At 40.1% G+C, this 24275-nt stretch overlaps 1 protein-coding gene across 2 annotated transcripts; it reads right to left on the bottom strand.

Annotated features, from left to right (window-relative positions):
* Positions 1-118: 118 nt before the first annotated feature.
* On the bottom strand, positions 119-20155 carry LMNB1 (lamin B1). 2 transcript variants are annotated; one of them, XM_065655809.1, is made up of 11 exons: positions 19643-20155; positions 13866-14022; positions 12888-13013; positions 11534-11704; positions 10013-10138; positions 7506-7726; positions 6349-6574; positions 3905-4009; positions 2812-2931; positions 1970-2083; positions 119-675 (listed from the first exon to the last, which is right to left on the bottom strand). In XM_065655809.1, the coding sequence occupies exons 1-11, from the start codon at positions 19993-19995 to the stop codon at positions 634-636; spliced, it is 1761 nt and encodes a 586-aa protein (XP_065511881.1). In that variant the 5' UTR covers positions 19996-20155; the 3' UTR covers positions 119-633. The 2 variants fall into 2 exon arrangements, with proteins under 2 accessions (XP_065511881.1, XP_065511880.1); XM_065655808.1 differs by lacking the exons at positions 119-675; positions 1970-2083; positions 2812-2931; positions 3905-4009 and adding an exon at positions 6023-6112 and having other exon boundaries at positions 19643-20062.
* Between the last annotated feature and the right edge of the window lie 4120 nt (positions 20156-24275).

Below are 24275 nucleotides of genomic sequence, written 5' to 3'. Positions count from 1 at the left end.
AACAACACAACTAACACATTTAACATGAATCCTCATCCAGAACAAGAAAACTAAATAAAGGAAGAGTATCAAGGAGTTTTACTGCATCCTTCATCCTCTGAGATCAGCTGGGCTACATTCTTTGTTTGTGTGTGGTTTTTTTCTTTATTCTCATTTGGTTTTGTTGGGTTTTTAAGTTGTGGGGTTTTTTTAACAAAACTGTTGGGTTTTTTCTATAAAAATGTTTTATAGTCTTGACTGCACTGTAGGAAAAAGTCTCCAGTATAAAAAAGTTCATAGTATCGAAAATGCCTTCCCTTCCCCAACAGCACCTAAATACAAAGAGGTCAGCAGCAACTGGCTAGTCTAGAGTGGTGTAACCTAAGAAAATTCGATCCCCAAAACAGTGGAATATTTCTATTCCAGCAAAGTTTCAATAAAAGAAGAGTTGTTCAGAGTCAACAATTCACATCCTGCAAGAAAGTTACAGATACTTCTTTTACAAAACTTCCTTTTCAGTGGCTAAGGAAATTAAGGCCATCAGACTCGCAGCTTAAAAATTCACATACAGAAAATACAAAAATACGTTGTGCTTCTGAGAAGGGTCTCTCTGTTCTGTAGGCAAGGATTTGAGGAACCTGGCTGACTGGAAGTTCACATGATCACACAGCTTCTGTTAGATGCCTGTGGGCCTGCCTGTTATGAATAGAAAGAGTCATCTTTGGAAAAAACCACAGCTGTAAAAGGTTTAGCAACTCAGTATACTGTACATCTTTAATATATGAAATTATTAGCCTGGCATGGTATAGGCAAGAGTCAGTATGCAAAACTGTACAACCTCTTATCCCCTCTAAGTAAAAGAGGGCTAGATATCCTTTCCTATGAGAGGCAATGGAGGACAGGTACCAGAAAAACAACTATAATAATTATTGTATTTGAATCTTAAGTCAAAAAGCATCACTGAGTTTAGACAGGTGGTGAATACTGCAGGGAACATATACAACTACTTTGAGAGTTTTTATCTAAAGAAATCTAGTTTCTCTAACATTTTGTAAGTAAAGCTAAGACACACTTTTTAGCTGAACTACACAATCCCAGAAACCACAAGGAGAACTAGATGCACTTCAATACTTTTGCATAACTCTAATAAAAACCCAACTCCATATTAAACACCACAAAGTTACAATTCAGTTATAGGCCAAGAACTATGGTTGCCAAAAAACTGATTTCCAACCCAGCTAACTCTCTCCATTTTCTGTTTATATATGCACACTTACTGTTCTATATTATCTTTAACTGACTTTAAGATATATACTAACTGAAACACAGCAAAGTCTAAAGTAGAAAACTTGAATGTTGCAATATAGGAACTTATGTTTGTTACTTTTCCTTATTTTTTTAGAAGAACTGGTCAAAACAGTAAATGATAAAACTCATAACGTGAACAAATTGAGTGTTATAGCTCAGTATTTTCCCTTATAATTCAAAACTTTTAATATTGTCACTCAAAGTTCACACCTTCCCAATGTCTTCAGAGTTGCATTTCCTCAGCATGCAAGAGTCATTTTCTCTGATATAGGAAATGAGAGATTTGAAGACACTATCAGAGAAAATGAGATATTTAAGTTCTCAAAACGTTAGGTAAATTTAGTGTACCTTCTTAAGCCAAACTTTACCATAAACAATTATCCTGGAGATCTTACCAGGACTAGAGTTAAAACCAAACCAAACAAAAGCAAAAACACCAAACCAAACAAAACACACCCAAATCTTTAAGCCTTAAAACCTTGTTTTAAGAAAAATCTACTTCTGTCCTTTAAGGGAATCTGTGATGTTTTTTTACACTGGTTTTAATAAGAGCTTCATGCTTTTATTAAATTACTGATTAAACAAAAGAACTCCCACAAACAGATAAATTTTTTCAAAAATTCGTTACTTATATATTGGCTTTTTTCTGACCTAAATAACCTTGTTAACCTAAATAAGATACCTGTTGGTGGTCATGGTCTTCTTCCTCCACATCTTCAGCTGCTTCTTGCTCAAATTCCTCCTCTTCCCCTTCATGTACAGTTGTTTTAAAGACAGTGCTTCTCTGAGCAACCTCCTGCAACAGAGTTTTAAGACTTGACTCCTCTAAAGATCTGGTGCTAATCTGCTTAGACTTTGAGAAATGGGAGTTCCAGCTGTTGGGAAAGCTACTTGTACAATTTTGTCTGTATACTTTTCATGTACTGCTGTGCGTAAACAGCATTCATAACACCCTAGACTTAAATCTCTTAATGATTAAAAAGAATCTTTCTAACAAGTCAGTCATCAAGTTCTTCCAAAATGTGCTTTGCTTATATATTTAAATATTTTATTCCAATTGCAAGATGTCTTGGTGACTCTCCCACCCGAAGTTGTAACTTCCACCTTACCAGAATTAATGCCTCACTGCTTAAAGTGAGTCTCACTGTAACATTATCCACCTCCACTCCCTCCCCACCTCCATGAACACACCGTTTTAAGGAAAACTGATTTAAGAGACAAATCACTGAAGAGTTTACTAATTCTCAAAGCATATTCTAAGGCACCACCCAGTTCAAGGTGTGAGGGCAGTGTCATTCTTCTACTACTTATACTCACTATAGGGGAAAAAATTCACACATTCCAGTAGATTGTATTCCTACATTGCAGTTAAGACAAACATGAGTACAGTGTGCTTGTTGAAAACTAAAGGAGAAAACTTTATTAAACCCATGTGCATTCATGTGTACAGTCCTAACAATGGTTCTACCTGCACCTCTATGGGGATGGCAGCAAAGAAGTTTAAACATATCTAAGGTACTTCACCTCTCCCTGAGAATTTTTCAGCACAACTTTCACATCTTCACCAGTGCCCCAAGAATTCTGGTTCTTCCAGATGAGGTCAGTGGGAGGGCTAGCACTTACTCCAGCATTTGCAGCCCAGATCTGTTAAGAGAAGTCACATGCAAGCATTATTTGCTATTCTTACATTTCTATGTTATTTATTGAGGTAACGTACTCAATTTAAGTGACACTGATTGTTGTGGTTTGATCGCGGGGAGACAATCAAAAACCATGGCAGATGTATTTTCCTTAACCCTCTTCCCCGCCTCCCATTTTCCGCCCCCACCATCCTCCCCTTTTTTCACTAAGGACAGGCGATTTTAAGAGGAAAGGAAAAGAAGAACAGAGAGAATAAAGCTGGAAAAATTTGAAAACATTTTACTAACACTACTAAACAAACAGAGAAAAATAACGCAGAACAAATATTATAGAACCAGTCTTGCAATTCCCAGCAGCTAGTCCAGCCGGACCCTGCAGCCAACCGGAACTAGGTTCAGTCTGCTATGAGGCCTCAGCTTGCAAGGACAGCCACGAGGCCTCAGCTTGCAGGGACAGCCGAAAAACGCAGAGATGAAGCAATCCAGCAGGAGACCCAGCAGAAGAGGAGGAAAGTCCTTTGGGTCCACCTTTTAAATCCAGGAAGTCATGAATGGGATGGAATACTCCAACTGGTCAATTCATGGTCACCTGACTCAGACCACCTCCTCTCGTTGCTCCCCACAATGACCCAGGACACTGATGGATCTCCTCCAATTAAGAAAATACAGGTCTGTCTGCCTACCTACTTCCAAAGTTTCTTCAAACAAAACAACCCTATGTTTTCTTTAATGCAGAGACTTTTGAATACATAAATGCATCTGTTTATGATCAAAACTATTGCTCCACAGAGAAAATAAGTTTCTGAAAAATATGTCTATGTCCAATTTCTTCACGGCAATTGATAAAACTAATGCCCAATACAAATATAGGTGATTATTTTCTGAACATGTACACAGACAGGACAAAACTGAAAACCTTGTGTCTTAAGCTGGCCTAGAGCCCATTTCAACCTAACAGCTGAGTCTTGACAACTTACTGTAACAGTTTGGCCTGCCTTTAGTATAAATCTTGAGGTATATCTGTAACCAGCAGAAGTGTCTCCTATTTTTCGGATCATCTCCCAGCCTCCCATAGGTTGATCCTAATAACCAAAAAAAACCAAAAAACAAAAAACCACCAACAAAAAACAAACCATCAGCAGTCATTATCTGTTACATGTGAAACATGTTTTACAAATGAGGCCATGAGGCACATAAAATCTTCAGTAAAAACATTTATTATGACTTCAGCACGCAATTAGAATTTTTAGTTAAGTTTTTCTTACCTCTTATTTCAAGTTAAGCTAAATATATCCTGCTTTTGAGTTCTGATGATATATTGGCTAATGTTTATAATTTGCATCTGTTTTGTTACAGCTTGGCCCAGAAAAATACTTAAAATCCCCTTACAAATATATAATACATTTTTTAAGCACAGAATGACAAGCAGGCTTCTTAGGAAACAAATATTCCTCAGTTTTCTTAATGTGTTTCTACATATGTAGACCTCCCACTACATATTCCTTTGCAAGATCTACGTCATTTTTTTCCTTTCAATTATTTTTTGCCTGCCAACTACTTGAAAAGCACTAGCAAATTTAATAGAAAAACATACACAAGTCATCACTACAGAATGACTCTTTCAAAACAAGAGTAGATCTTTTTTAAATTCTCCCATCAGACAGTTTCCAAGCATTAAACAGTTGCCACTGGAGTTTGAATACAGACAGTTAAGATCATTTTAAATGAAAAATCTTATCTTAATGGATTCTGACATTCAGTTGGTCATTGCAACAAAACATACCATACTTAAAAGAGCATTTTATCTATTATCTATAAACTGTCAAAAGACATGTTGAAATTCCAGGTACAGCTTATTAAACTGCATCACAGACAGCTGTGCAAATTTAGACGCCTGTCAAAGTGCTGTAACCATGAACCATCTACGGCTACTGCTAACAGAAGTGATGGTTTATCCATGGAATAATGAATGTGTGATTAAATTAAATGAAAGAGAGGAAACCCATGTAGTACACAAAGTGGCAGGGGGCAAGAAATCCCATAACCTTGAAAAACTCAAAAAGGAAAAAACTGGAAGGTCCCGACTCATTAGAAGTGGTCTTTCATTTGTCTGAACTGGGCTATCTAAACACTTAGCTGTCTAGACCAAGGCAGTTGTCAAGGTTTCTTCCATTCAGTAAATAAAGTCAGCACTCTCAGCCAACACCCATGTCAGGTAATTAAGATACATGTGTATCACCATCTGGAGAAATCTGTCCATCTCTTCACTGATTAGAGGGGTTTGAGGCACTTGCAACCAGACCAGTCTTTGTCATCTAAAAGATCAAGATGAGCTGCCTTTGAGTGAAGGGAAAGGATCTGATTACATTAGACAAAGCTTATGTGTCACTGAAAACACCACAGCTAACGTGGTTCTACACACAGCTGAGGCACAGACAGCACAACAGTAGGCAAGGATTACTTAGACTTCCCCTGAAATCAAAGCTGCAAGAAATCAGGTCTTGTCCTTCTGGTGTCCTAACGAGACAATGCTCAATTCTCTCTTCTTTCAGATAAAAGATTTAAGAAAGTATAGTCCCCAGTCTCCAACCCCTCCTGCAATGACTCCTAGAACTGTATATAGCATAGGACTTTTTTTTCTTAATCAGAAATTACAAGTAACATTGTCAGAGGCTGGCAGGGGGGCAAGGAGGAAGAGAGGAAGACAGGGGAGAAATGTACTGAATGTAACAGCATAATTCTGAGGGCAATATAAGGAAAATTATAATTACTCAATTAAGTACCCTTTGATGAACAGATAAATGTGTTCCCCCCAGAAAAATTCCAGCTCATTCACAGAATGAAATAGTTTGGGTAGTCATCATAAAGGTGGCTTTCGCATGGGAACCAAGGGCTCCTGAAGACTGTGGATGCAGCCAAGGAAGAAGGAAAACTATGATTTAGAGAAGCTATATGCAAGTACAAGGGACACAGGCAATTAATTACATTTAGACATTTATTTTGCATCAGTATTCATTTCTTTTGGGGCTTTTCAGCACAGAGAAAGTTCTTAAAAGGTTCGTAAAGTAGCCTAATGTCTGCTTGCACTATTTCCTATCAGTGACGTTATCTGTAGAGCTTTACAGGTAGATCACTTGCAAGGCAGAACTCTGAAGAGTGATGTAACACTTTGGTGGGTGGGCAACCTAGCAATAAAAAATTGATATGAAAAGCATTAAAAATCATTTGGAAGAAGTCATCATAAATCCAGAATACTGTATGAAAGCTTATTTTGCGGCACACTAGTTTCTTAGTGCCATCTCTTGTACAGTATGCTTTAGCTCCAGGGTCAACATGAAGTCTGGGGCTGAAAGGGTTCAGAGGATGCCCCCTATCTCTGATCAGCCCACTGTAAAGTCACAATACATGTGCATTTTCAAACCTGTTCGGAGGTGTTCTTCAAGCGGATGAATTTTCCATCAACATCTATCTCCTCAATAGAGACATTTCCAGTAGCAGAAGCTGAGTGGGAAATGCTAACACTACTGCTGGCTTCAGATTCCTCCACATCAATCCTCTTCCTCTTCCCTCTGGTTGTACGCACACTGCGGCTCGATAAAGCCCGTGAAACTGTCACTCGAGAAGATGGGCTTGGAGAAAGTTTCAACCTATGTTGAAGAAAAAAAAGAAATATGCATACATCACACTTTGGTTTTACTTTTTCCATCTTTTTTAATAAACTTTCTTCCTCTTTCCTCTTATTCCCATAGAAATACATAGCAAAAAGGTAAATGAATGTAGCAAACAAAATACGTTATGTGGAAAAGCAAGGTCTTAGGTACTTTTTGAAGAATTTAATAAGATGTTGTCAAAGAGTTGACTAATGCTTTTGGAACACAGAATACTGCTGGACTACTACATTAAGACCATAAAGGCATCTGTATGCATTTGTTAAAGACTGCATTCCTTGGTATATAAAACAAGTAAAGAAAAACCTCTTAGCAGGACTTAAGCCATTGTAGGAAATTTATGCAAAAACCCAATGGCATAAGAACATTTGCTGTTTCATCCCCACACTTGAGAGGAAACAGCCTGGACCAGTAGGATGCCATTCAGAAAACAATGAAGTATCAAACTGCTTTAAATGACAGCTGTGACTTATCAGCCAAAAATTCTCAGTATTGCTGAACTCTGGGGTCAGATGTGGAAAGTGTGGCTAGCTGATACACTGGGCAATCATAACATCTACTACTTTATTAAAATTATTCTATACTTAAGGAAATTTGGATAACTACAGGGATGTTTAATTGTTAAGTCTGAAAAAGAACCATGGTACCAGATAGACCTACAAATGACAATTCATTACATTCTCAGTGTGGAATCTTCCCTTGAGTTATTGGTCTGATACTCAAGCAGCTGGGTCTCATGGAGACTTAGAAGTGTGCCAGACAGGTGGGGCTAAAAACAAACAGTGCCTTGGAAACTGCAGTAAAGCACCTACTGAATGCCTTCCCACTAAGAATTGCCTTTTTAAACAGAGAATGGGACAAGTAAGGGAAGCACACAGATACCAGCATTTGTTGCTACATTTGTTCATACCTCTCTTCTTCACCCTCCAGCAATTTCCGGTATGCATTGATTTCCATATCAAGTGCCAGTTTAACATCCAGAAGTTGTTGGTAGTCACTCAGCTGCTCCTGCATCTGATTTCTTATCTCAGCCAACTCCTTTTCTTTCTCAAACAGAATTTTGTGACTGTTTTCCTGTTCCATGGCCAATTTGTCCTCAAGCTCTTGCACTCTCTCTTGCCATGCTCTAGACTAGAAGGCATTGAAAACATTAGTGGTGTAAAGAAAACTTCACCCAAGTCTCCATGGACTGCTATTCAGATGACACAGAATTCAACACCTTAGGTTAAGCATCCTCCCCTCTTTCTGAATTCAAAGTTGCCCATATACAACTTCCTGTTCTCCACCTCATCTCCTACAAAGGTAACACCTTAAGTTCCAATGAAACTTATATACTTTGAAAGCCCTGCTCCATTTTCCTGAGATCTGCAGATAGGTTACTACACCTGAATTTACACAGAACATTGACTCTTAAGTTCAGTTTAAGACACACTGGAGAGGAAACAGAATCAAAGCACAGCAAAGGGTATTTCAGATCCTGTGGCAAGTAATTGCTCTTCAGCTTTCAGATGTCTACTTTCTGCTTCAGTTACTGGTGCCAATTCTGAATTCTGGGAGGAAGTTCCTCTAAAAGAACAGGGGTTGTTGTCAGTGAAAAACTGTCTGCCTGTTGCCAAAGCCTTCGAGGCTTGCTGAAAATACTAGTTTGTCACATACTTTAAAAATCACACCAAGCCAGTAGAACTTACTATTGTACATACAGAATGGAATGCTTATCAAGAAAAGCCATACTTTCTTCTCTTTCATAGTCTCGAGATTTTTTTTTTTTTAATTAGAGGACAGACAGAGGAACCAATGATCCACAATCGTCTTTCTAGTTAAAGTTTGCACTCTACTTAGAAAGTCCGGAGACACTTAGAACAGGCAGTCTAAAAGGCTGACACAGGGAACCAGTGCAACTGTTTATCAGTGTTGAAGAGTCAGATAAGGAATTTAATAAAAGGAGTCAAGTGTCAGATCAAGATCCCTGTGGAAACTACTACAGAGCTCACTGTTGGTAACTCAAAACAGACCAGCGTCAGTGATACGAAAGTTGTCTTTTTCCAGGAAAGTAAAGCTAAAGTTAGTGCTAGCAAACAGAAAAAACAAAACTCTACTGGTTGAGACATCACTAGCACTACCAAAAAATATCACTCCATGGTAGCAAAATGTGTTTTTTAGTGGACAATTACAGTCAAACTGGCAGAAATTGATTTTGATAGTTCTGAAGTTAACCACCAACACCTCTGCAAATTCAGAAGCAAGTTCTCTGAACCTAGTTGTCACTCCCAAGTAAGCACCAGAACACTTAATTAACTGAAGTTAAAAAGGAAAAAAACTTCAGAAGCATTTGTTGACTGAACCACCGAAAGGGACATAGTAATCTAAAAGCAGAAATAAGATTTAAGTAGGCAAAACTCTCAATCCAGTTCTTGTGTAACCTCAGGCAGTTTCATTACATTACATTGCCTGATCTTTTCCAGAGACTAACTTGCCTATATAACATGAAAATTGGGAAGACTTATGCTAGTATCTACCAAGTTATTTGGAAAATTATGAAATAACATCCCCTTAATTTATATTCTTCACTTCAAATACACATAATTTTAAAGTCCTACAAGATCCTACTGTACAAGAGGAAGACACTTGAAAATGTATCACAGAAAGGATCAAACCCAAATATTACTAATATATATTTAAATGTTTTGTTGGATTTTTTCAACTGAGTAGCAAGTTACAAAAGCCCACTTCAGAAACAACTCCTAACGTTTTTCATTTTTACTCTAGATTTTCCACGACAGTGCACATGACATTACTCCCATCAAATAAGCTAGTACTGAACATATGGCTTGTCATAGGTTGTGTCATACTTTTGAGTGTAATCTATGTGCTCTGTGATCTAAGTATAATTAGATCGTGCTCAAGATTCTGTTCTACAAATCCTCAAATAAAGTTACTTAATGTATTTTCTCAGTCTTTTATCTCACCCTAATCTCTGGTAAACTCACTCCATATTTTTTTTAGAGTTCTAGATGCAAACTGGATCTAGGATGAAGAGAGATACCAGAGAGAGACTGCATATTCCAGCTCTGGCTTTGAGTGTTGCTTTGTGGAATCCTATGCTAAGCTGTCCAATCACTACAGAGACCTTTAGTGTAGAGCTCTTGTCTAAAATTGTCCCATCTGTCCACAAAAGTTCCTGTAAAAGCCAGTTAACAGTACCACCTTTCAAATGCTCACTCCAGCACGATACTGCACAAAACCCCTCAACTTTGTTGAAAGGAAACATTAAGAAATTTGAAAGAGTACAGAACAGTAAAACAGAAGACAAATTCGAGACATGATGCTGAACATACAAGTTAAGGGAAAGAAAGTCCTTCACTATAAAAATGAAAAACTGTAATTAGCAAGACTGAAGAGTCACAAACAGCTTGTTACCTCTTTCTGAAGGCTGGAGACATGGGAAGACAGACTTTCAATTCGTATGCGACTTTCATTCAGTTCTTCTCTTACTGAGTTGGCTGCAGAATTGTTCATCTCAGAGGCCAATCTAGCATTCTCAAGCTGCAGTAGATGAAGTTAAGACATGAGTTTCAAAGTAACTTTTATTAAAAGAAAAACGAGTCACTAAAACCCACACACGACACTATGCCACAAAGTTCCTCTCTGCAGCTCTAACACAATGAAACATCTTTCTTTAGGGGTTAAATATGGTGGCTCAATTACCACACTGGATTGCCCCACCTAAATCACAATCCTCTGAATATTTATCTTAGGATGAAAAACTTAAGCTTCCCTTGCAGACATTACTGAAGTTGGATAGCTAATTTCAGTTCTCATGCGGGCCAATTTTTAGCTTTAAGTATTTCATTACTGTAACACTGGTTTTGAGGAAGATAAACTGAAATTAGCAATTCTCTAAAACCAAGCAAATTTATGTTAATTTTAAGCCAACATGAACAAATTTGTAATGTGCCTTCAGATTACAGTACCAGTGACATGAGACACTAGTGCTTCATTGTATAATATCACAAATTCAAGCTCAAATAATTTTTTTTTCAACTGGCTGCATCATTCCTGCTGAACACCACCACATTCACCTGAGCAAGACCACAGACTTATTATTGAACTTGTAGATGAAATGGAATCTAAACAAACTTCTTTAAGAGTCCAAAAATACAGTAACAGTATACCTGAAGAGAGGGAACAAGAAAGCTTCAATTAAGAACGGATTTTTAGATTAAAAAAATACTTAAAATCTAGCTAAAGATTTTTCTTGTTTTTCCAAGTCAGATTGAAGCCCTTAAGATAAGCAACTACATGCTGTCAAGACAGTAAAGACTGAAAACTATGCTAATAAATTCAGTTTGTATCAATCTTCTGCTGTAACATCCCTTCTTGTTTTCAAAAATACTAACTGCAACAAATATAGCCACAGAAACCAGGTTCAGTTGAGACATAAGGATCCCTCCTGACAGAAATACTGAATCATAGTAGAGGAAGGAAATCATGAAGTATAACTGATTTCAGCTTGAGTATGATTCCTCTCTAGAAAAGCAGAAGTCAGAAATCATTGGGTGTGGTAAAACTTTCACATTTCGTACAGGGTCAGAAGACTCAGATGCTGTCTTCTCAGCAAGCCCTATTATGGAATAAGTTTTATACAAAATATAAGACACCTTATCGAGACTATGTTATAGTTAATGCATAATAATTCTTGAATTAGAGTAATTCCAGTACTAATCACTTTTACCTCCACGGTTCACCTTCACACAGTGCTTCCTACTTTTATATTATTGTCCTTCCTGATTAAACCTGCTCCCAACATGAGACCTGAAAATGCAAATTAAACCAAGCTCCACAATAAAATCCACTGGAATGTGACTAATTAGGTTCTCTTTCCACTAAATAAAACAAAAATAAAGTATATCAGACAACTGTAGGAAAAGATGTTCTCACTTTGGCATGGTAAGTCATTTCAAGCTCTGCTTTATACAGCTTCACTTGTGCATCATGTTGCTGTCTTATTTCACAAAGGGCTTGAACCAGTTTATGTTCATATTCAATTTGACGCCCAGAATCAACCTCAACTAAGCGAGTTTCATGTTTTCTTCTTGTTTCATTGATTTCCTAAGAAAAAACAGAAAATAAAATAACATTCAGTAAATACAAGACAAAAGTTTCAGAAGGCTATCTGCCGAGTGGAAAGTGAAGCAGATTTTAGCTAGCCTTGTGGATTAGTGTTAGATTAGTTTGACACCAAAACTTTCAGTAGAAACACAGGGCCATTCCCCCAGTCTGATCTGCATAGTACCTTAATTTGCAATAGCCAGTCATTGAAACAAGAGCTAGGATACCATCAGCATGTAAAGTTGCATGTACTGCTGAGAGCTGTCTGCATTTTTAACAAATACATCTCAATATGATTAGATTTTAGAAATGCTTCTCCTGGTTTTTTTAGGTATCTTCTATGCTTGCACAAAATGAAAGTACTGTGAAATTAAGCAGTCACTTTGACTAACCAGCATTTTCCTCATGTATTTGTATGCTTGCCCATGGTGACTGGAAAAAAGGATTCCAACAACATGAACAGAGCTGAAAATACAACTAGCAAGGAAATATGCACATGGAACAACAACAGTATGGTCAGGTACACTTGTTACTGCTCCAAGGTTCCTTCTGGAAAGTGAAAGGGAGGGTGGCAAGAAAAAGCTGTAAACAAATATTCATCAACTTCTGTTTACATTATTCAAAAGCATCCTATTAGAAAATTCTGAAATGAAAGAACAGTACAAGTCCATAGCATCTATTTGAGTGTCCCTCTCCACTTAGTCATAAATGGCTTATGTGAGAAACTATTAACCTGCTCTCTTATTACTATGAAAATATGATGCCCCATCCCTGGAAGTGTTCAAGGCCAGGCTTTGAGCAGCCTGGCCTAGTGGAAGGTGTCCCTGCCCATGGCAGGGCAGTTGGAACTAGATGATTGTTAAGGTCCCTTCCAACCCAAACCATTCTATGATTCTATGAAGAGACGTGCACACTGCAGTACCATGTACAGAATTTAACACGAAAGAACATGATATGAAGCTCTTATCACAACAGCTCTAAGGTAACATGATGTTTCCTAGAAAAAGGAAAAAAAAGAGTTGGAAAACTTCCAGCTAGAACAGAGGTAAACCCTGCTCTGAGTTGGAGTTTAGACCAGATGGCTTTCTGAGATCCCTCCCAACCTAAATTTTAGTATTCTAGGGTGACCCCCAGTTGTCTTCTTCCCTTTAAAAATGTGAATTCTTGAGATTAAGACATTTACCTCCTCGTACATATTTTTTCGGAATTCCAAGTCCTCAGTGAGACTCTGGCAACGGTTTTCTAGATCCACCTTCAGTAAAGTTTCATTTGCAAGCTGTTCCTTGGCAGCGGCTAAAGAAACTTCAAGCTTTAAGAAAACGTAAAAGAATCAACACCAATGATTACAGAGCAGAATTTATATAACACAACAACCTCAGCTACCTAGAAGTACAGGTAACTACATGTTATGGTTGAACTTAACAATCAAATCCAATATTTACACCACTATTGACTTTCTCTCCCCCTTTTGCAATCGCTTGCACATACTAAGTTGTAGATATTCCACATTGATAACTAGCATTAAAATGCTATTTATGTGTTTTCCTTACAAAATTTCAGTCTTTCTACATGGAAAATACCAGTTTCCTGGTCTCCTTAACTCATTCTCTTTAAGTGGTGTTGCTTAAGATCACGAATCCTGTGTTTCAAAGGGTTGACAAAAGCAACACTATCTTTTCCCCCCCTCTTTTTTCTATCAGATGCCCAGAAGTTGAAGAACCACAGGCACAACGCAAAAGGAGGGCAGAGAGAATGGCAAACTGTTACTTGTCAGTTATTTGTTATCTGTATTTCTGAAGTCAGCCTCTCCCCCAAAACAGCTCTACAATTTGTCAAGTTTATTTTGACCCTTGACCTGCTTTCTTCAACATAAGTACCATCTCTTGCAATCTCAGAGTCTGCAATTTTAAAAGCACTCTATTTCACCATTCATGTTCTTAATAAACTGAACAGTACTGGACACAAACACCTACTCAGTACTACTGCCAATGCTGACAGTGAACCACAGTTTTAGTTGTGACTAGGTGATAGGTTTGCATCCATTTTTCTGGCTACAAAGTTGCATTTTACCAGAATGACAGCTCTTACTGTAGATGTATTATATAAAAAAACATCTCATTTGCTGACAGAAGCTTGATGGTTAAATATTTCTTCTTCTCACCTGTGCAATTTGATCTTTCAAATCCTCTATTTTTCCCTCCAAACTTTTCTTATCACCAAGGGCTGTGGCCAGTGCAGCATCTTTAGAATTAAGGGCTGCTTCAAACTCACGAAGCTTAACTTGGGCTCCATTAAGATCAGATTCCTTTTTTGCATAGCTGGAATAAATCAGAAAGTGGTAAGAAAGTCTAGAAATGCCCCAAAGAAGACTGCTGACTAATAAAACAAAGTGCAATCTGAATCTTAAACTTGAGAGACACCCAACAAAAACATTTTGTCTGCCTTAATTTACTTTAAATCAACCCCTTATATCTGCTTTTTCACCTAATATAACAATATCTTAATATTCTGCTTGGGCTGTAGAAACATTAATATATGGGAAACAGAGCGTCAGACAAGTCTGAGAGGAACACATGGAAAGAGCAAACTGTGTGTTTATAGAGGCACATCTTTTCTTTTTAGGCAACGCTGTAAAAATGTCCTACCTTCACCAGAATCTTAATAGGAAGAAATAAGTTCTCCCATCAGAGGGTTCTTTCCATAAGGTGGAAACAAGTAAATTATCTTCATTGCCTTTTATCAACACAGAAATTTGTGCTGATCCATTGTCTGGACTGCATATAGCCCATTCCTAACCAACAGACCAACTTCTCAATGAAAATTCATGTTCACTGTCTGTAAGCTGGTCCTCCAGAAGCAGAAGCTGTAGCATTGGAGGTGCAAAGCAGTTCACTTTCTACTCATACATAATAGCAAAGTTCCACAGATCTGAGGGAAGACACCCAAGTCCTGTCTATACAATAGTCTGTGCCATCACCGAAACGGCACTCATGCAGAGGTACAGAGTTCCTTTTCTTTATGAAAACAAACACACAAGCTTTTCAAGTTACCACTTAAATTTGTTTCCATGTCTACACAAGCAGTCAAACAGTTTCTAGGTGTTTATTCCCTAAAACAGCATATGCAAACTAAGAAGTCAAATGAGAAAAGTAAAGTAATGCTATATAAACACAAACCCACGCTCTTCAGCCTAAATTAATTATTCATAAATCATCCTACAACGGGCTACTACCAAAAATAGGGGAAAGGAAAACCATACTCAGGATCAAAATGACTGTCGACCTTCAGATGGCCCAAGCTGCTGCGTTTAAATGTTTAACAAAAGTTCTTCCACCTTGAAGTTGATTATTTTTCTCTCTGGGATACCCACATTTCTCTAGTAAGGGCAGTAGCATATAGAAGTTCTAGATGTTTAGAACCAAACTATATTTATTTTACAGGAATGGACAGATTCAACACATTCTTCAGTTTTCACGCTTCTCTTTGCAGAAGTGAATGAAAAAAGTTCACAACAAACTGAGAAGACTGAAAATTGGATAAAGACTCTTTAAGAACAAGATTTAAAAGCCTTAAAGGATTAATACATTCACTAATATTTTAATCACAGTACTGCTTATAAGAAACAATGGCAATGCTTCTCAGCAAAGTGAGACTAATATAAAATCAGCACAAAATTTTAAAAGGAGAGACTCTCAAATTTAAAAGATGCTTTTTCCAAATTCACACGCAAGCATATGCAATTGACATTGTGCTCAAGAGAGCTGTTTGTTTTCAAGCCCTCGTGCACACATCTGTAGAAATAAAACTGATGTCTGGATGTTTCAGCACTACAGCCACAAGATGGCATGCTCTAAACCACAGACGGGACCCACGCTAATCCCGCTCCTCTTGAGTAACAGCACATTCACCCAAGCAGCAGTCTGCAAGAGCCTGCCACACACAAACTCTTCTATACTCAACTATTTTGTCCATTTCTGGTGCTCAAGACTATCCAGTTCCTCCACAGCCTTTTATACACCACTTCTTAGACCCAACGGTTCAGAGCAGTTGGGTCCACAACTCAGACAAAAGCATAGAATTTAGATTTTGGCACATGGGCTCCTACATTCAGCTCTCTGCATTATTCACTGGAGGCCTCTGTCCTATCCTTCCCCTCCCACTCAGGCATGCTGGAACTTCAGCACACAAGAAAGCTGTACAGCAGAGGAAGAAAAAGAGAGAAAGAAAGGTGTCTTGCTATGGTACATCTGTAATAAAAATCTCTCCATCACGTATGAGGAAGAATGAGGGCCCACATCAGGCCTTTGTTGTTTGATCACTGCTGGAGAAAGCTTTATTCAAAACACGGAGAAACTGTGTCACACAGGCTCTCTCAGAAGACTTCATGCTGAAACCAAGCCTATTCAAGTTGGATCCTGAAACTAGGTAGTTACACATACTCAGGGCCATAGTGTGTCACTCTCCACCCCAACCTGAACTATACTGGACTCTGGAATATGAAGACTCCACACACACCTTAATGTTACTTTAAAAAAAAAAATCAGTGCAAATATTTCTACCAATTACAAGCTGGTAGGCAGCTGAGAAGACAGCTCTTACAATTGGGGTAGCAGAGAAAAAAAAAATTGTAACATGGACAAGCAACAACAATACAATTAAAAGCCAATACCCTATCTGTACCACTACATTAGGCATTACCCGTTACATCAGCCCATAGTAACCTCCTTGCTTGTCTGCAACAAGATTGGCTGTGAAACCATCATATAATTTAATGCAACTGAAGTCACAGAAAGGGGGGAAAAAATTTCAGCACTATTAGTTGTGTTATGAGTTGTCTAACTACAAGACAGGTCATCTGAACACATTCTCAGAAAGGAAACAGAAACTGGAGCTCAACACTTCAAACACTGACAGCCAGATGAAATCTCAGCAACTCAGCTGTGTCATCCCAGCCCTAAAGGAATATGGGAAAGAAATGAAACAAGATGAGAAGAGCCTCTATGAACTATAAGAACAAACACCAAATGTATACAACATATACTTCACCCTTACACGTAGTAATTATTACCAGGAAAAACTTCAGCCTCTCAATAGTCAGCTTTTTCCTTCACAAAATGTCAAAAACAAATTAAAAAAAAGAACCTCAAACACCTTCCTGTTGTGGTGTTCAGAAATGAGCTAGAACTTTACTCCAAGTAGTTCAAGTTATGAAAGAAAAATAAGAATAAATAATTGCTGACTTGCATCTTCTTCAAAGCAGCAGCTTGTTTTTCTCTCTTTTGAATCCAAAGTGTGTGGATCTTCTTAACTATTGAATTGTAACTTATTTTATAATAGTGTAGAACTATGATCTGCCTCCCCAAAAAAGACAGTTCCCATTCCTTTTTGTTGTACTTCAGGGAGAACTTGTACTTCAGAAATTTAACCCACATTTAACTTGCATAGACACTACCAAGAACTTGGTCTCACTCCTACCTAGCATTACCAGCACAGCTCCAACTAACAGATTTGCAGCCATGTATACTTTCAAAATGGCTCAGCACACACCACAACAAAATACTACAATCTGTTTTCCCCACGACACTCCAATCACTCAAGCAGCCTGACAGCATTATGCTTTCCACACTGCCACTCTCAGGAGTACAAATAACCCTGACAGCTGCAGTAACTATAGAAACCAATGCATGTTTTTTGTAAGAGATTAAAAATGTGAACAGAATAAGCTTCTGGCACTTAAATTCACAAAATCACACCATATATATGAGACTGAAATCAGAAAAATCAGACAATCCCACAAATAGGTGACTGGGCCTTAAAATTCATTTTCATAAAGAAAAGTCCTACAGTACCTGGAAAGTAACTAGAAGTTTGAGTTTGATGCACTAATTAGGCAAGGGACTGAAAAAAAGTAATGACTGGAATAAAGTAAATGGATAAAGCACTTCAGAAGAAAGTTGTACTAACTAGAGAAAGCAGAGTTGCATCTGTGTCTGGGGGAACAATAACACCTGCAAAAATATTCAAATAGCACAAGAAGGCAAGCTAGACCATGAATCACTTTGCACAACTTCAGCCAACTAAGCAGTGAATCATCTATGCTCCCTCCACAGACCCAGGGCACCTGGAGAGCAATTCCTCCTACCATTTATCTCTATTGACTCTAATGGGAACCAAATACCTAGCCACCACTGTTCTGACTCTTATGATGTAGCTACCAGTATACCTAAGCCAAGCAAGGTTTTCAGCTTACCAAATAACACAGTCCAAACTCACCCCACCTCTCTCTTGCTCTCAGTCACCTCTTATATGCAAGTTCTGCTACTTCTCTGTTGATGGAAAACTAGACCAGCAGAAGTAAACTTCTTTCTGCCATTTTAATGATTAAGTTAGCTAGCTGAACAACCAAGACAACAGTCAAAACGATATGTAGGACAGCAATGGGAACGTATGGCACCGTTTGCTTCTGCAGCAGCACACTGCTACATTGGCTAAACTGTGCATCCACAAGCAACCTTTCATAACCAAGGGTAGATGAGATGAATCTCACTCCAATGAGCAGGATGAGTATTTTGCGAAGAAGGGCAAGAAGAAGTTTACTCTGCAAGAATGTAACAGCACTAAACATGCCAGGAAATGCCCAGCTTTTTTCAAGTGGCTCTATTAGCCAGATCCAGACTACTACAGTTACTCTACCCACATTTAAACTAAAGCCAGCGCATCACACTGCACTCCAGCTTTCTGGCAAAGAAACGGCAAAGAAAATTCTTTTGAGAGAACAAACATTCCCATCACACCTTGCAAACTGAGCTCTTTACAACTACCACTACTCCCACGAACGCTTACACAAAGTGTTTTAAGAGTGTTTTTGTCAGGTTTTAATAACTTAACAGCTTTGAGAAGCTATCAGGGAGTGTGCTCCAAACCAGGCAAAATAAAACCTTTGGTTCTTTTAAGACTTTGTGAATAGAATTACAGATAAGCTTACATATCCCCAAGATATCCATCTTAAAAATACTTGAAGGTGACTTAAAAAAACTGAATGCCATATTAAGGTCTGCCACCAAACAATAACAAATAGCCACACGTAAGTTTATGTAGAGTCTAGTAGCCTTAAATTGCATTATGTGTTTGTTTTACTAAACTATTCAGGAGTTCTTGTCCTGAACTACAACCTGTATTCTGTTATGTGCAAAGATGATCTATTTGAGACAGGTATTGACAGACTATGAAGCAGAAATACTTGACTTTTCGTAAGAGGTCACGGCTGCAGCACAAGAGCAATTCCCTGTCTCCCTGCCCCCAAATCATCGGGTTTTTGCTAAGTATCACATCACACGAAAATGTAAATGAGATTATGAAGAACCTCCAAATTCACACTATTAAGTGTCTCAATTACAGCCACAGAAAACAATCTACTATAGATTGCATCTTGAGCCCAATCCTCCACATACACTCTTCTTTTAGCTTCTCAGAAGAGTGTATCTTCCTCCATAAAGTCACTAAGAGATGGAAATTCCTGATTTGACTTTCAAGTTAAGTCATTTTGGTGCCTATCTGCAGCTACACCTTGCTTTCCCTGTCACTGTCAATAATCTTTGATGGAAGACCTTCACATGGCACCAAGAAGTAACCACAAGAACAACTAGACTCGTTAATTAAAAGCTCTCTTCCAGCCCGGGGCCAGCCGCCACGGCGGCGCAGGGCGGTGCTCCGACGGCCGGGGCCGGGCCCGCCGCGGGGGCCGGGCCGCCGCTTCCCGCCGGGGCGGAGCGCAGCGCGGCGGGGCAGAGCTGCCTCTGGCTCATTCATTCATTCAATGCCCAGGCGGCCGCCGCCGGCCTCTCCTCGCCCTCGCGGCGGGCGGGAACGGCCACCACGGTGGGCAGCGCTCAGGCCGGCCGCTGGCACCAGCTCCCCCGCCTCCGTGTGCCCGCTCACCTGCCCAACAGCTTCTCGTGCTTGGCGGTGATCTTGCCCAGCTCGATCTGCAGCTTGGCCCGCTCCCGCGCCGTGTCGTCCAGCGTCCGGCGGGCGTCGGCCAGCTCCGCCTCGTAGATCGCCTTCAGGCTGGTGACCTCGCGGCCACGCACCTCCTCCCGCTCGGTGACCTGCAGCTGCAGGGAGCTGTTCTCCAGCTCCAGGCTCCGCACCTTGTCGATGTAAACGGCCAGGCGGTCGTTCAGCTGCCGCAGCTCCTCCTTCTCCTGCAGCCGGGAGAGGCGGGTAGGGCTTTGCGGCGTAACGGCCGCGGAGCCCCGGCTCCGTGGCCCCAGCGGCGTGGCGGCTGCCATGGCGGAGTGGCGGGAGAGACGAGCACAACCCACGGAGGAAGCGGAGCGGGAATGTGGAAGACCGGGCGGGAGCCGCCGCGGCAGTATCAGGAGAACCAAGCCGACACAGGCGGGGCGGGATCCAGGCCACGGGCGGAGAGCGCGCCGGCCGCCACCGCCTCCCGTGCAAGACCAACACCGCCTCCGACACACCGCCGGGCTCCGCGCCGCGATCTAAAATGGCCGGCGCCCGCCCAGCCCCGCCGGCCCGCGCCCCCAACGGCCGCCGCTGTCGTCCACGTGACCGGCCGCCAGCCAATCGCGATCCGAGGCGGGCCGGGCTCGGCGCTCCGCCGCCGGCCGGAGACTAAATTCAAAACCCGCCACCGCTCGCAACTGTCAGCCGGCGCGCGAGGGAAGGAGGCCGCGCCCCGCCCGGCCCCGCCCCGCCCCGCCCCGCCGCTGAGGCGGCCCGGGCTCCGCGGCCCCGTCCTTTGTTGTCGCCTTCGACTGCGGACAAAGGGACGGGCGCACTGAGCCCCGCGCTCCGCGCCCGGTGGGTCCCCGCAGGGTGGGGGAGGGACAGCTGTCGCGCTGCCCCTTCGGGCCTCCCTCCCCCAGCCCTGGAGTACGAGACGGGTTCCGCGAAGCCGCCGGCCTGCGCCCTTCGCCGACCTCCCCCCCCGGCTCTCATTTAGTAATGCAGGCTCTGCCTGTGATAAGTGATTTTGCTGCACCGGATACTTCCTATCCCAGATTTACTCTTCCCTCGTCTGTAGGCTGCACACTGCAATTTGAAAACGATGCTTGACTCCTGATCCTGTGAGTGACTGAGCCCCGGGTTTTAGGTTACCTCAGATGAATACTCTCAATATTCAAAATGCAATTATTCAGATCCAGCTCAACTAAGGTTTAGGTGCTAGCATATTCCTTGTCCGATGTTAGTCTGGCTCCTGAAGGTATATTGCAGATGAGGTGTCATGTCCTTAATTACAAATTGAACCTATGTTCTTCAGAAAATGCATGAATCCTTTAGTGCTGCAAGTACAACAGTTTAAGCCACATTCATCTGTGTGGAACTGAAACTTCTGAAGATCCGGTTTATGGCTTGTAAATCAGCACTATCCCTTCACAAGCAAGTAAGTAGGCTGCATCTTCTGGAGATTGGTTTATATTAGGACCACTGGGTGTTGTCAGCTGTACGTTAGAAAGCAGGAACCGGAAAGAGGAACAGAGTGAACGGTTGAAAGTCTCGATAGTAAACCCAACTGTCCTTCTCACAGAAGTTCTTGTAGAGGGGGCTCGTCAGCAGCAAAACAATAAGATTTTTACCTACTTAGATTTTTTCGAAGTCTTGTAGTAAGGTTCCTTCTAGAACGAGCCATGGCGAGATTACAGAAACCCAGCAGTTTTCCACCAGACATGAGATCACTCCTACGGGAACTGGGGGCCTGTTTTCAGTTCCTGAATATTAATTCTCTGTAAAGTTTGCGTAGCAAAACAATTTTTGCAGATTTCCACTATTAAGTGGCATCCCCTCAAAGAAAAAAAATTTTCCAGTCACAGGGATCTATATAATTCAGCCATAGCAGGGAGCTCCTGCTCTTTCCCATATGGTATCTTTGTTGACACATACCATTATCTGTTTCTCCTTTTTCCTTCTCTGGAAAAACAGCAAAGCTGGATAAAAAGAGTGATAACAGCTGGGGGAAAAGAAATATAAAATCTATGTAGCACCTGCTGCAACATAAAATTGTCAACAAAGTAGGATTATAGCCCTAGGTAGTTTTATGCTGCAGCTGGCACTAGACTGAAAGGATCTGTATTCACAGGCAGTACAACAGACAAATAAAGTTTGGGAGATTTTATATTGTACAGGCTGAGCCCTCCACAGGTGTTTAGTGCTGACTTTGGTTCTGTCTGCTTCCAGGATTTAATTTAGTACTGGGTTTTAAATAATTGAATTTTCATTTCATTATAAAAATATGTATTATAATTTTCTCCCCACCATCCCAATGTTTGTTTTGCAATTGGTGTGCCTGAAATAAAGTGGGTTTTTTGTTTTGTTTTTCCAGAAGACTTGCAGATGTCATGTGTTTCATTTCACAACACAAATTAAAAGGACATGTTTAAAATCCTAACTATTTGTAAGGAGGCCTTCCTTTCTCCTCAGAAGCCTCAAGCTTTAACTTTTTGCTGTTGAAACTATTGGATTTTAGCTTCCCAGCCTACCACGTGAGATGAAATTAGATACGGCTTACTGTCTCTACCATTTACTTACATCTGAGATTTCTTGCTGGTATTTGTGAGATAGAATTTGTCTTGCTGTAGGAGGCTGGGAAAGAAATGAAAGAATCGGCCTTCAAACTGTGTTTCGGCTCCCGTCAGACACTTGTGAAACTGAATATCAACATTGTTCCTCTTTACCCTTGGCAGCTTGAGCCTGATAGAGCACGCATGTGTGATATACTGCCTTTGTATAGAAAAGCCCATAAATGCCAATATTAAATCAGCCAGAGGAGTCACTGCTTGGAGGCACAAGGCAGCCCTCAAGGATGGAGCACTGACACTCCTGTGCCTCCAGGCTGCTGCCCAAGGGAATCAGGAATCTTTTCTCTACCTCAGAAAACCAAAACAAAATGAAAGAATATGATGTTTACCATGTGGCTGACAACTCAAAACATTTTCACTTTATTAAGTATGACTCTGATATTCTTTACAGTTCTTAGAGGTTATCTCTGAAATACATCACAAGTACAACACACCTTCAAAATACCACAGCAGCTACTACTTAATACCTTTACAGTCAGCATTAATTGTATATATATAGGGCATGTGCACATCTTATAGACTAAGCTACACTTAGACTTGCCTCCCCTAAACAAGGAAGATATTTTACTGACTGAGACATTTTAAAGGAAAGCCTTCCAACATGCACAATTTAACAGCAAAGGTTTTCTTTGTACACTGATTTAAATAAATCTGGACAAGTTTGTGGGAGATTAGCACAGATTCTGTAATTCTTAGTAAATGAGCTATTTTTACTGTTACAACTTTGTATCGTTAAAATAGATTTATACATATATATAATCATTTGTATTTATACTGTATTTACTTTTAAAGTGGACAAGAATCATGGTGAATGCATTCTGCAAATGCGTCAGTACTCTGAGGGTTATGTCAAGGATTCAAATGTGACTCTTCTAAAGAAGAAATGGACAAATATTTTAACTTCGTGTTAACTAATCTGAGTATTTATTGGAAAATACTTCCTGTTTCCACTTGGGGATTGTTTGCTAAAGAAGAGTCAAACAGAGTAAATGCTGCAGTCTGTGCTTTCAAGACACAGAACAACAAAAAAAGAATACAAATGCTTTTCTCTAACAGCAAGCATTATAGAGAAAATAGTTACAGTCCTGCAATACGTAGTGGGGCTATTGTCCTGTCAGATACGTTCAATGTTAAGCAAGTGAAACTTCACTCAGTATTTTCATAATGTCAGAGCACAAAACAGGCTTGTACGTACATGATACTGTACCAGGGCCTGATCAAAAGTCCAATTAAGTTTACACTTCAGTCCTGAGAAAAGGCTGTTTCAGGAGATTCCCTTTATTTCTGTGTTATCATATATACATCATAAATAATAGAGTATGCAATTCTGGCAAGTCAACCAAAATGTTAATTTCCTTGCTTATCGAGTGCTGAGTACAGACCACTTCTGGTAACAAAGTGGCTGGGAAACAGTATCTTATTTTTCCCCTGAGATGATGCCATGGCAGGAGGATGGAGCACCAGGGTGTCTGCAGCTGTTTAGAAAGATAGCAAAATCTGGGGACTTCTCACATGAGCAGATGGGGTAATAGTAATATTCCTCCCTGTTTTTTGGCTTCAGTAATGCAAAAATTTTGCCAGTTAGATAACTGTAAGTGCTGTGTGGTCCACGTGTTTCTAATTGCTGCTTTTTATAGTAATAACTCGTGTGACTACATTACTCTTAACAGGTCCCCTCATGCATAGCTTGAAACCATGTTTAAAAATTACTTTTAAAATATTAATTTTACACTGTATCTCACCAGGATTCAAACAGAGATATCAAAGTTACCTGCATGCAAATGAAATTAAAACAAAACAAAACTTTGATTTTTTTTTAAATTACACTTTAAGGTACAAAGGAAAAACAATTTTTCATTTCTGCTGAATCTCTCACACTGAAAATTTTCTTGGAAAACTTTATTTAGTGTTTCATGGGATCTCTTCCTCCAGGAGAAGCCAAAATAGGATGAATAAATGTATTTGGGATG

Source organism: Caloenas nicobarica, chromosome Z (assembly GCF_036013445.1).
Source record: "Caloenas nicobarica isolate bCalNic1 chromosome Z, bCalNic1.hap1, whole genome shotgun sequence".
Taxonomy (NCBI): domain Eukaryota; kingdom Metazoa; phylum Chordata; class Aves; order Columbiformes; family Columbidae; genus Caloenas; species Caloenas nicobarica.
This window is presented reverse-complemented; position numbering and strand designations above follow the sequence as displayed.